Raw genomic sequence first — 12,343 nt, 5'->3', positions numbered from 1 at the left:
TTTTATTTGTTTTGTTTTCATATTGTTCATATATTCGTTATTAAATAGAGACATATTTTTAGAGATATACAGCTGCTATTGAGTTTTCATTATGAGCTTTGGAATTTTTCAGTCTTGATGTTTTGGTGTGTAGTTCCCTCAAGGGAGTAGAATGATGTTGGTATTGTTTTATAAAAGGTATGTGGCATAATCCCTAGAGTTATTTGAATACTTATGAGAAAATCATCCAGAGCAACCTCTCTCTTCCCCATGGTAATTGAAAAATAATTTCATTGAGACTGTAATATGATTGGAGGGATAATGGTTGAGTAGAATTTGCAATTCTTGCATCAAATAAATGGGAAAGGAAAATATATAATAATTAAAGACTTCCTCCTGTAAGGAATGCCTTTCTCTCAATACCCCCTCCACCAGCATCTTCAAAGGATCCAGTCTAAGGCTGTTCATTCAGGTCCCCAAGATGATTTTAGCCCCTGAAATATTTTGCACAAGACAAAAATTTTAACAGCTTGACTTCACAATCCCTACTGTGCTAAAAAAGCGCTTATTTCAGTAAATGCTCCTTTGAGGCAGATTGCATATGGTTTACTCTCAAGAGTTCCAGATAAATATTGCCAAAGATTTAGAGCTTTTCTGGTTGGTAGCTGCTAATATTAACAGACAGAGAGTCATTGAAGAAGCATAGTATTTAAAAAAAAAAACCACAACTTTCCAAAAGCCAGTTAAATGTGGACTCTGGGATTTTGGATATAGGAGTTAAATTTGTTCTATTTTTCATTGCACTTTTATCACAGCATTTCCTGTTTGCTGGAAAGAGAATTGTGAAAGTTTTTACACTTAGGTGTACAATATAAGAAGCAGTGCTCATATTCTTCACTCTTAATTATATTTATTACAGTACTTGACACATTGTTTTACTAGAAATTGTGATCATTTGAGTTATTAGAATACCTAGAATGTTGAAGAGGATTATGCAAATAAAATTATATTACCTTTACTATAAGAGGATTATGCAAATAAAATTATATTACATTTACTGTTTATGTTTAAAGAAAGTTCAGTTGTTTTTATCTCCTTCCTACTTCTCTGGTACTGCTGTAAGAGAAATAAATTAATTTTGAAATCAAATGTCTATAGTTTCACTGACTTGATTCATTTCTTGTTTGTTCATGTCTGGTCTGGATTTACTTTTTATTTGCACGATTCCATGAATTTACATGTGTTGTTGTGTTAAAAGACTCTCCAGGCATGGGGGAAAGAATCTTGATAGCAACAGAGTTATAAAAGGCTATATGTTAGAAATCACTCCTTGGTACGTGCTTTTATTTCAGTATCAATTCCAATTTCTATCATAAACACCACCTTGCCTCAGTTCATACATGGGACAATGGTGTAACATTTTTGGGGAACTACAGTCTTTCTAAGTCCCTCCTGGTTTTGGCTTTGGACATGTTTTAGGTGCTTCAGCAGCAATCTAGTCCTGTAGTTTTGCAAGGCTATCTCATTCTGCAGGTCTTTAAATTATTGATAAATCTTTGTGCCTAGCCCAAGGGGTTCACAGGCACTTAATTTCATTTACCTGTGCCTCTTCAAAGATAAGCACTGGTAAGTACCGCTCTCCCATCTAAAAGCTGTCTTGTTACCTTGGTTTCGGTGAGCAGACACTTCAATACTATGTTGGTGACCAGAGAAGCCCTAAAGTTTGCTCTAGATAATTCTTTATCTGTTGGGAAATGGCTGTGTGGGAGGCTGAAATCTGTCAGACCATTTGGGTGTACAAGATCCCAAGGGGAAGGAGAGTCTGACATTTCCTACTGCTTCGCCTGGAGTCAGAGTGAAGGGGGCAGCCCATAATTTAACCATGTTGAGTCATACCCCAGAGTGTCCCTCCCGGTTTCCACTGGCTGCTTGGGAAATTCAGAGCTACTCTAAACCTCAGCATGTAAAATTCCAGAGGAGTAGAACCTAAATTGGTCAAACTGGAGTCCATATTACCTTTGCATGTACAAATGAGTTGGAAAATTGTGATTAAATGAGATTTATCAACCTTAGTTGATGCCATAAGTATTATATTTTTAATTTATGGCAGTTCACTGTAAAGTTGTCACAGGTGAGCTAAGCAGTGTGCCTATTAATACTCTGCTGCTTCATAATAGCTACTTTTAAATTAAAACAGTCAGTCTTTTTCTTCTACTTTTTCTTCTAACTTTTTTAACTTAACCACAATTTGTATTAGTAAATAAACATAGCAATGGCCAAATTGTAAGATTTTTATTTTGGCTTTATATTTAGTGTAGAAAAAGTTTCACTTGTCAATGTGTATTGGGATGAGCAGCCCGCACTCAGGTGTGATGGAGGGGACTGACTCTCTTTATATATACCTGATCATGTACCAAAGCCTGAAATAAGCCTACACACAAGAAACTGTGGGTAAAAAAAGATTTTTAAATGTCACTAAGGGTGGGACAGTTCTCAAGACAGGTCTTTACAGAAGACTTAGACACATTGTTGTTTAGAGAAAAATACATGACATTGTAGAGGAGGGTTATTAAAGTATTTTTGTGTTGTTAAGAATTTTACAGATGGCATTACAGAATGAAATACATTCATAAGAAAAGGGAGGCCTTACTCTGGCAAATGTAGATCATTCTGCTAACAGGATTTATAGTTAGCTACTGTCTTTTAAAACTTCAAGACTGTTACCAAGTTGGGTTCTGAATCTTCTCATTTCCTCTGTCAGTATAAATTAGAGTTATTTCAGTTGAGGCAATGAAGCTGCAGCATCGTAAGATTGATGAAAGATATAGAAGTGGATTCTGTGACAATCCTGTCAAGGAAAGAGGCTAAAATAAGTAAATTAAAATTGTGGAAGAAGCAATCCATTTATCATCAGATGCAATATTGTTTTACCTCTGTTTAGTGCTCTCAGAAGCAGAACCTGTATAATGAAACTCCATCCAATAATCTATTTAATTGCATTCTTCTCATATTTGGCAAGCACTGAGCATCTCTTTTTTTAATTACATATAACTTCTTTTTTAAAATTTTTTATTGTGCCATTTTTGCTGTTTGTCTTCTCTGTGACTTCTTTGTAGCAATTTTTTCTGGTGTCTCACTTCTTAGCCACTAGCCATGCACAGATTCTCTCTCAGCTACCCTGTATAAGCATTGCTGCTACCCCACCATTTAAGTTTGTTCTACAATTCCTAATTCTTCTCCAGTGAAGATATGTGTATCTTAATCTTCAAATAAGCTACTTGCCTGATAACCTGTCTTTGTTAATAACCATTGCCAACTGACAAGGCAAGTGGATTAAAAGAGGGCAAATATGCAATGAGAATTTGCTAGTATAATCCTCCCAATTTCATCAATAGACTCAGTGAGCCAAAAGTGGTGTCACTGTGTTTAAGAAGTATTTGTGGATTTCTCCTTCACAGATTTTAAAACCATTTCCAAACCTGTGTAATCCTCTGATATTCATAGCTTCCCACTTCTGCAGTCAGTAATACCAGTGTACATAGCTGAGCTCTCATGAGGCACAATTGGCTTGAAACAGGAGCCTCTATGTTCCTCAAAGAGAAGATTATCTCAGTTTTCAGTGATTGCTCATCCTTGCTGCTATTCTGAGAGTTCCTGTGCACTTCCTTGGCCTAAGAACCATGCACTGAATCTTCCCCATGTAAATTGGAATTTTAATACAGACAAAGCCTTTGTCTCCATGACTATGCTGCATTGCCATGATCCACTTATACCAGATGAACGCTTATGACTTTGGAATCTATCCTCTTTGCTCTCAAATTAGATTTTAGGAGGAAAACATTGAATGGACCATGTACTCCAGGACCAAATCATCTTTGTAATCTAAATGCATAGTTCATAATGTCTACCCATTCTGCACATGCAGAACACCAGTGTCCTATTTGTAGATCTCACTAATGCTGACATTACTTAATGTGTCCCAGTTCCCATAAATAAGTCATTCTGGTGTCAGAATCTCATAAATGCCAGATCCACTGCAGGTGCAACTCACAGGTTCAGGGTGAATGGAGGTAAAACCACAAGGACATTGTCCCTTTTTCCTCTTGAGTCTGACAGCTGGTGTGTCTTGACACTGCTGTGGCACAAAGGACATAAAGGGTAAAATTACAGTATCCTGGGTATAAATGTCAGTCCCAGATTATGCCTGAGCTTGTATCCTTTGTAGCAAAGCAGCACGTGGAGTGCAGCATCCCCAGACTCTCGAGCACTGTCCTTAGAAACCCTTTTATACCAAGGCTTAGGAGAGGGATCTCTGGTGGATACTTGGAGCCTGTTGCCTCAGCATCTCTGAGAGGAATTTTTCCAATAGAATTCAGAGGTTTAAGGTCCCATTTCCTCTATGTTGGCTCTTTTTTTCTGGTGCTGAGTGTCAAATCAACAGGATCTCCCTCACAGAAAATTCTGTTAATCATTAAAGCTGATAATTTTTCACCTTTAGATATGCCTATTGAGGATTAGAATGTTTCATTCACGGCACTAAATCAAAAGAAACTCAACTGAGGCCAGTAAGTACAAAAGGAATATCAGACTCATATCAGAAAGAAGAAAATCTGGTTATTTATACTTTTTAGACAGGAAAACGTATCTCCAAGATCTTATTACTCCTAGCACTATGCTTTAACCAGAGCTCATGTTCTCTCTTTGCCCTTGTGGCTGAACATGAGACAGGGTCAGTCACAAATCAGTCTGTCCTGCTACCCGTGAATAGCAGGGCAGCACTTGCCACCATTATTTCTGATTTCATGGGCCTTGGGCACTGGGGCACACACTGTTTCAACAGAATATAAAAAGAAACAAGTCTTACAGCCTCAGACAGAAACATTTGACTTTGAAGGAGGTAGTAAAACAGGGAGAAAAAGCATTTAATGATACCTTGCATGTCTCCTTAATAGACATAGAAGGATAACCATAAAACTGTTTAAAACATGATCCCAAAACCAAGCTTCCCTGTTCTGTGAATAAAGCAACAATTTATAGAAACATGTTCAATCGCTTCCTGGAAACAAAAAAGAATATTTGGTATTTTTTGCTTCATAAAGCAGCACCTCATCCAATAAAATTCTAACTATTTTAGGCACTGTCTGTAGACGTCAGTCAGAGTCACAGGAGTCATGCAGACTGTCAAGCTGATCAAACTCAATCAGTATCATAGATTTATGCATAAAACCACAAACTTGACATCAGTTTTGCCTTTTTTTTGGTGAAGATGTTCTTCCCATCTTCATTTAAATCAAATGCAAGGAATTTAAATACAGTATGTAAACAGAAGTACCTGCTGTCATATATCATCAGCAAAAGGGATGTTGATTTTTTAGCTTTAAATAAAATAAAACTAAAAAATAAAATAATTCCTTTCCAGCTGGTCTCTACACTGTTAGCTGTTTAACCTGATGGTTTCCACAGTAATAGAATGCATGGTTGTGTTTCCCAGGGCAATTTACACCAGCAGCTCAAAGGAACAATTGCTGCCTGGCTCAACCTCACACTCACACAGCACTTTCCTCCACCACTCATGCTAGCTATGAATCTTCAGTCCCAGGTGAAATTTGCTTTTCTTCCCTAGTTTTGCCACATATTTAAAGTGCAAAGAGACAAGACCAAAACACTGAAAGTCTCTGCAGATGCAAGAAGGTTCATGGCTGTGAGTGTGCTGTGGAGGGGCTGTGGACACACAGCTGGTGAATAACAGAGGAAGGAAGGAAGGTGTATCAACTCCTGACACCTCCTGGAATATTTAAAAATTTTCTGTAAGATTTACTGGGCCTATAAGTGTGTAATGCACCAAACAAATGAACCTTGCCCATTTTCTTCTTATTCATTGAAACTATCACTCCTTGTTCATCAGAACTTCATATGAAATTTAAAAAGTAGTGGGAAACTCTCATGCCCAGGCCCTGCTTAGTTTGCATGTGACTTCAGGAAGTAACAATTAGGAGGACAATGGATAAAGGAGGAAAGTGGAGACATTAACTGACAGCTGTGAATCACAACTTACACAGCTTTCTTTTCCATAATTAATTGAATGACCGGGCACAATGCACATTGACTTGGAAATGTGGTCCAAAGACACCTTTGGTGAATGTAAATCCTTTTCCACTGCCCTTACGTACCTGTGAGATTTGAGCTTAGTCAGGAGTGAAAGCTGTGTATTGTTACAAGGGATAGTTTGGTATTTTTGGCAGGGAGGGAGAAGGAGAAGAGAGAAATACTGAAGGACAATCACATCACATGGAGGAGGTAGAAGTCTGGTGAAGTTAATAAAACATGGGCTTCATTTAGGTAGCAGAAAGTCGCTGTAAGACACATAAACATGTAAACTTGCAAATAGGAATTATGATTTAACGTCCTGTAACCAGTACTGCATTTCTGCATGAGAGAAAAAGAAATAAATGTTATGAAACTGTTTCATTAAATTATTTATTGCAGAGTATGAGCCAAATTCTCTGGCATTTTGTCAAGGAAGCAATTCATATATGTGTTCAACATGCTTGAGGGCAAATATTTCTTAGATAAGATGTATTGTACTTCTCTAGAACAGTAATGACAGTTTATATTATGCCTCTAGAAATGATGATCTCAAAAAACATGTATCTGCAATTTACATGCTTTAGTAATTATTAGGGGGCATACTCATCTATTTGCCCATACCACTCTGTTGCTAGAATTGCCCTGGGACTGGCATAAATGGAATAACAGTGAAGGTTATTCAGTAGTCAGAGTAAGTCAATGAGCCTTTATGTACTTAGATATTTCTCTCTAGACAAAATTAACATCATTAAAAAGTAACTATTATCTATTATCTAACCTTCTCTCTCCATCAAATTTATTGGCATATAAATAATATTTTAGCTATAATTATGCCAATGATAGAACACCATGAAAATTATTTGAATATTTTAGAATATTGATATTCAAATGCTGAATAATTTTAGAATATTTTATTCATTATCTTGTATCAGCAGTACAAAGTTACAGAAAACCTGACATCATGACCTCATTGAAGAAAAAGTTTAACTGTCATTGACGTCCTGGTTCTCTAGAATGGTCCTTTTGAAGGACATGACAAAATAGGATTTCTTCATGGAAGAGTTGTATTAATTTTAGAAGTGGAGAAATGGTGGAAGGAAGGAAGGAAGGAAGGAAGGAAGGAAGGAAGGAAGGAAGGAAGGAAGGAAGGAAGGAAGGAAGGAAGGAAGGATTGGAAATCTTCTGTTTGCTTTGCTTGTGTCCTTAATATGCTACAATGTTAATGATCTTTAAATTCTGTTTAACCAGCACTTATCATTTGAGGTCTAAGATAAGAACAAAGTAAATTATTCACCATTAATTAAAACAGTGATTATCTTGTTTGGGGGGATGTCATCAAGACTTCAAGGTCCTGTTAGGCTTCTGGTTTTAATATTGTAAATTATGACTATTTTGCAGATTTGGTGTATGGATACTATAGACAACAGAGGAAACTGATTGAAGAGATTGATTGGTCATACACAGGTAAGCAAAGCTGCCTACTGAATGATTTATTTCACTTTGATATTTTTGTGTCCATTGTTACAATATTAAGAGCCTCGTGTGTCTGTGTACCACTTACCATATGCCTAAACAATTGCTAAAGTGTAGGAAATGGAATCTGAAAAATACAGGAACTTTACAATAGGAGAGTATTTTCATCTATTTAGATTCATATTTTAATCCACTTATTAATAGATTACATCCATTACTTTTGGAAAGAGAAAGTCCTCAACATTAAAACCTCAACCTGAGGCCTGGCTTATTTGAGGAAGGCTGGGTCAATAAATTGTTAGGTGCTTATTAATCATCTCAACATTATTGTTCTAGCAAATCTGAAAAGCGGTCAGAAAGGCTGAAACAAGGCACAGCACATTATGAGGGAAAGAACCTACCCATACACTGCACACAAACTTCTACCCTGTGCATGTGAGCATTGAGCATCCTTGCCAAGTCCCACCCTGACTCTCCTAAAAACTCAGTCATTTTGTCTTTCTCATTTGCATGACTAGGAAAGATATATCCTGAAATTTTTCATGCCTTATTAAAGAAGAACAATGGAAAATTTACAATTAGCTTCCTATGTTCTTGCGTATAAGTCCAGTGATTTCAGTAATACTAAAAAGGTAATTTTGTCCTAGGTCTCTTTTGCCCAACATGTAGGAAGTGAGTTCTTATGGATGTGTGTAGGCTCCTACATTTTAAATTTCTTAAGCTACTGTTTCAAAAATACCGAACTATGAAAAATAAGGACTGTCAAATTTAAGTTTTTCATAAATTTTATTCAAAACATGTTCCTGTAGTTAAGGAAAATTACACCATTCTTTTTATTTCTCTCACTCTCTTTTTCATTTTCAAGACAATTTTTATCTTCTAGTGTAAAACATATCTAACAAGTTTTAAGCCTAGAGAGAATTGAAACAGGCTAGTCATAAAGCCTTCAAAATGAGATTTATAATGAAAACTCCCACTTACACAGATTGTAGTGCAAAATTCAAGCATAAAATCAATCAATACAGTATCTCATGTTCAAAGTTGATCCATTTTTTAATATTGTAGTTAGATGACTGCAGGGATATACCTCCTGGATTCCTGGTGACCAGAGGGCAATCTTTAAAGGATAGCAAATAGTGTTTGTTTAGGATATCAGAGGATAGAGCTCTTCCCTAGGCTGCAAATAGCACCCATGCACTATGCATGGGTGATGCTGCTGCAGCATCAATGGATGGATGGATATTTTGTATGGAAAAATAGCACAGAATTGGCATGTCAGCTGATCCATACTTGCTGTTCCTCTCCCTTAACCTGTGAGATACCTGTATGTAGTCATCTCAATTCATATGCTTTTTCCAGTGACTCCCCAGCTGGCAAAGCCTTTCTCTCCATTCAGACCTGTCCAGGAGCCCTGGCTAAAATCCTGCTGCTCCTGCAGCCACCTGCCCCAGCTGCATCCTGCCCTGCCCCAGCTGCATCCTGCCCTGCTCCTGCCCTGCCCCAGCTGCATCCTGCCCTGCCCCAGCTGCATCCTGCCCTGCTCCTACTGCATACTGCCCTGCTCCTGCTGCATCCTGTCCTCTCCTGCCCTGCCCCAGCTGCATCCTGCCCTGCCCCAGCTGCATCCTGCCCTGCTCCTGCCCTGCCCCAGCTGCATCCTGCCCTCTCCTGCTGCATCCTGCCCTCTCCTGCCCTGCCCCAGCTGCATCCTGCCCTCTCCTGCCCTTCCCCAGCTCCATCCTGCCCTGCCCTGCTCCTGCCCTGCTCCTGCTGCCTCTCCAAGCCCTCTGCTGCACAAGCTCTGTGTGCCCCCAGCATTCCTAAACAGCTGACTGCATGTGGGGTCAAAAATTGATATTCAGAGCTTTTGGGGAAGGCTGCATGTGAATCAGGATCTTAGGGCTGGCAACTGTTTGCAAGCTGAGTATTATGGGATGCTTTGCTGAAATACCAGGTAATTGGTTCTTGGCATAAAGTGGAATACACAAACCCAGCTTTCACTAATAAAAAGACAGCCTTCCTTAACGTGAAAAAAATTTCCAGATTTTAACATTGTGATTTGGAGGCACAGAGGTCTACAGCCTGAAGCATATGGGTTTTGATCTCCTTCATTTATAATAATTTAAATTATTTTATTCCTGAGGCAAGCAATATGACGTCCTGTATGTATAAGTGCTGTACCTAGCACAGGCTTATGGTTGTGAGGCATAGACCAACATCTACACCTCTGAATGGATGAATGCTTTGCCAGTACTTTTTTTTCCTCAGGCCCCAGTTATATTCTGTCTTATAACCTTCTTACTGAAAGAGTGAAAGTGAAAAATTTCATTGAAAGTGAAAAATTAGACTCAATGTGCCAATGAAGTGTTTTGAATGGGCCTAGGGATCCTGAAACCACAGAGTCTAATGCACCATGGGTAAGAGAGATCCAACTGGCTTGGTAAATTAACCTGAGTCTGAGCAATGTAATTCTCTGTATCAAATAAGAAATTTCAGATATATTAACCACAGTGGGTCAATATACTCCTTTACTGGGATGGTGCTGTAAGATGAAAGTAAAATGGAGCTAGAGAGTTTTACCTGCTAAAATCAGCCAATTTCTGAACGTGAAGTTTCATAATAAAGCAATTTCACATGCTGGAAATTAATGAGTCACCATCAGGTTTTGACTCTTGGATAAGTGTATAATGAAGTCATAAATGCTACTGGAAAGATTTTGTAATACTTCTAAGAGCTCTGTTTTAAGCCATGAATAAAATCTGCATTTGCATGCATTAATTTAATCTTTTGTGTCCTGACTTTGCATGTATTTGCATAAACAAATACCATGTTAAAGAACTGGAAGGTACAAGTTCTTGTTACAGATGCATCCAATGTTTCCTGGCATGAGGGGATGCTGAAGCTAGCCTGTTTGTAAAAATCACTTTATTTCAACAACCTTTGATTATATTTTTCATTAAAGCAGTCATAGAAATTTTTTAAAATGTCATGAATACTTTCATATGGTTCCATACAGCAAAAAGTGAATCCAACCATTTTTTGTTGCAGAAAAACTCTGGTGTACTGTGAAAATTCAATTTCCTTAAATCAGTTACATACTAATTGATAAGCAAAGGTCATTTACACAATATTTATCTGTACCACTAACTTTAGTCTTTCACATATTACTTCAAAGCATAAAGCAAGTAATATGAGCTTTGGTTACTTTGTGTCACAGAAGTGAAAGATTAATTTCTTTTTTTTGATGCTTTGCTTATCTGAATTGTTTTTGACAGAAGGAATGATGTAATGTTGTTTTCTGGTTCTGATGTTTGGTTTGATTTTCTTTAACATGGCTGGTTGATAGCAGTCCATCAAAGTCCAAGTCTATAAGTTCACATGTAAAACTGGCAAGTGATATCACAATAATTTTTTTGTTTTTGTCCCCAGTGAAATGTCTTTCTGTTGGGTTTCACTCCTGGGATTTTGGTTCTTGTTCACAACAAACAAGTTATGTGCTTTAGGGGGAAAAAAACACAGCTGAAATTTGTTAAAAACAAGAGATTCTAAACAGTCTTCAAGGAATTAGCAAAGCCAAGAGCTTCAAACATTTTTAAAAATTGAATGTTCTATGTAAATAAATACCATAATCAGATCAATGTTCTTTGTCTCACTGTGTAGGAGTGTTATGTTCAGCCTGTGCTGCCATTTATTATGTGATACGCTGTTACACATTTGCTTTACAAGTATTGGCAAATCTGATCTTGAGGAAAGGGTAATTTTGGTATAAACTGATTGGTCTCCAGGTATTCAAAGAAGATATTTATTATTTGCAAGCAGAATATGAATATTTCCTTTTTCTCTGGGGAAAAGCATCATGAATCATAGAATCACAGTATGACTTAGGTTTGAAGGGGCCCTTGGAGATTATGTGATTCCACCTCAGCTCAAAGCAAAATGATCTTCAAAGCTGAAACAGGAAAAGTATGGAAAATCTCCAAAGAAGGAGGTGCTGCAGTTTGGTCAATGTGTTCTGTTGTTATTTTGAAAACATTTTTTTTCTTTAACTCAGCTTCAATATGTCTCATTGCAACCTGTGGCCGTTGCTTGTCCCCCTTTCCTTGTGCACTGCTCTGTACATTGCCTTTACAGAGCAGTCGACTTCAGCTAAGTTCCCTCTCAGCTTAAGCTTTGGCAAACTCAGGTCCCTCAGCCTCTCCTCATGCATGATGTACTCCAGCCCCCAGACCACCTCAGCAGCCCTTAGTTTGTAAACATCCATCTCATACTGGGTTCAGGAGGAAATCCAAACCGGACCCTGCATTCTCGATGTCACCTCACTGGTGTGCAGTAGAGGGAAGGAGTCACTCTCCTCATGCTGCTGGCTCCACTCTTGCTAAGGTAGCCCAGAACAGTGTTTTTCTTCTTGGCTGCAAAGGCACACTGCTGACACACACAGAACTCATTCCATCAGGATTATTAATTAAGATATTCAGATAATTTTTAATATCTGATGTTTTTCAGTAGTAATGTATAGTGATGGTGCTCTTTTGGCACTCGCACCAATACTTCTTTCAGTAGCAATGCCTAAATGTAATGATTTCTTTGTTTTGCTCCCTTGTTGAACTAATTGAACTAATCTTGTTAAACCTGGAATTGTTACCTTTTTGTGTTTGACTCAACAGCCTCCTGGAGATATTGCCCTAGTTTATTATTCCTGTTACTGTTGCTACACAGACAAAACTTTAGTTGTTGTTTGAAAGGCTAGGTTTGCCACCCCAAGTCTTATAAATGTGCTGTGATTGCTTCAAATGTTCATTCCTCT

The 12,343-nt window shown here is 37.9% G+C and overlaps 1 protein-coding gene across 4 annotated transcripts in view; it reads left to right on the top strand.

Annotated features, from left to right (window-relative positions):
• Positions 1-12,343, top strand: part of PTPRZ1 (protein tyrosine phosphatase receptor type Z1) — a 132,771-nt gene that overhangs the window by 34,834 nt on the left and 85,594 nt on the right. For all 4 annotated transcript variants that reach the window (XM_054277641.1, XM_054277631.1, XM_054277621.1 and 1 more), the window contains exon 2: positions 7,465-7,530. In XM_054277641.1, coding sequence (XP_054133616.1) covers positions 7,465-7,530 — 66 coding nt within the window. The remainder of the gene's footprint in view (positions 1-7,464; positions 7,531-12,343) is intronic.

The sequence above is a fragment of the Melozone crissalis genome, unplaced genomic scaffold (genome assembly GCF_028551555.1).
Source record: "Melozone crissalis strain CALT ecotype California unplaced genomic scaffold, PUWL_Pcris_2 ptg000004l_1, whole genome shotgun sequence".
Lineage (NCBI taxonomy): Eukaryota > Metazoa > Chordata > Aves > Passeriformes > Passerellidae > Melozone > Melozone crissalis.
This window is presented reverse-complemented; position numbering and strand designations above follow the sequence as displayed.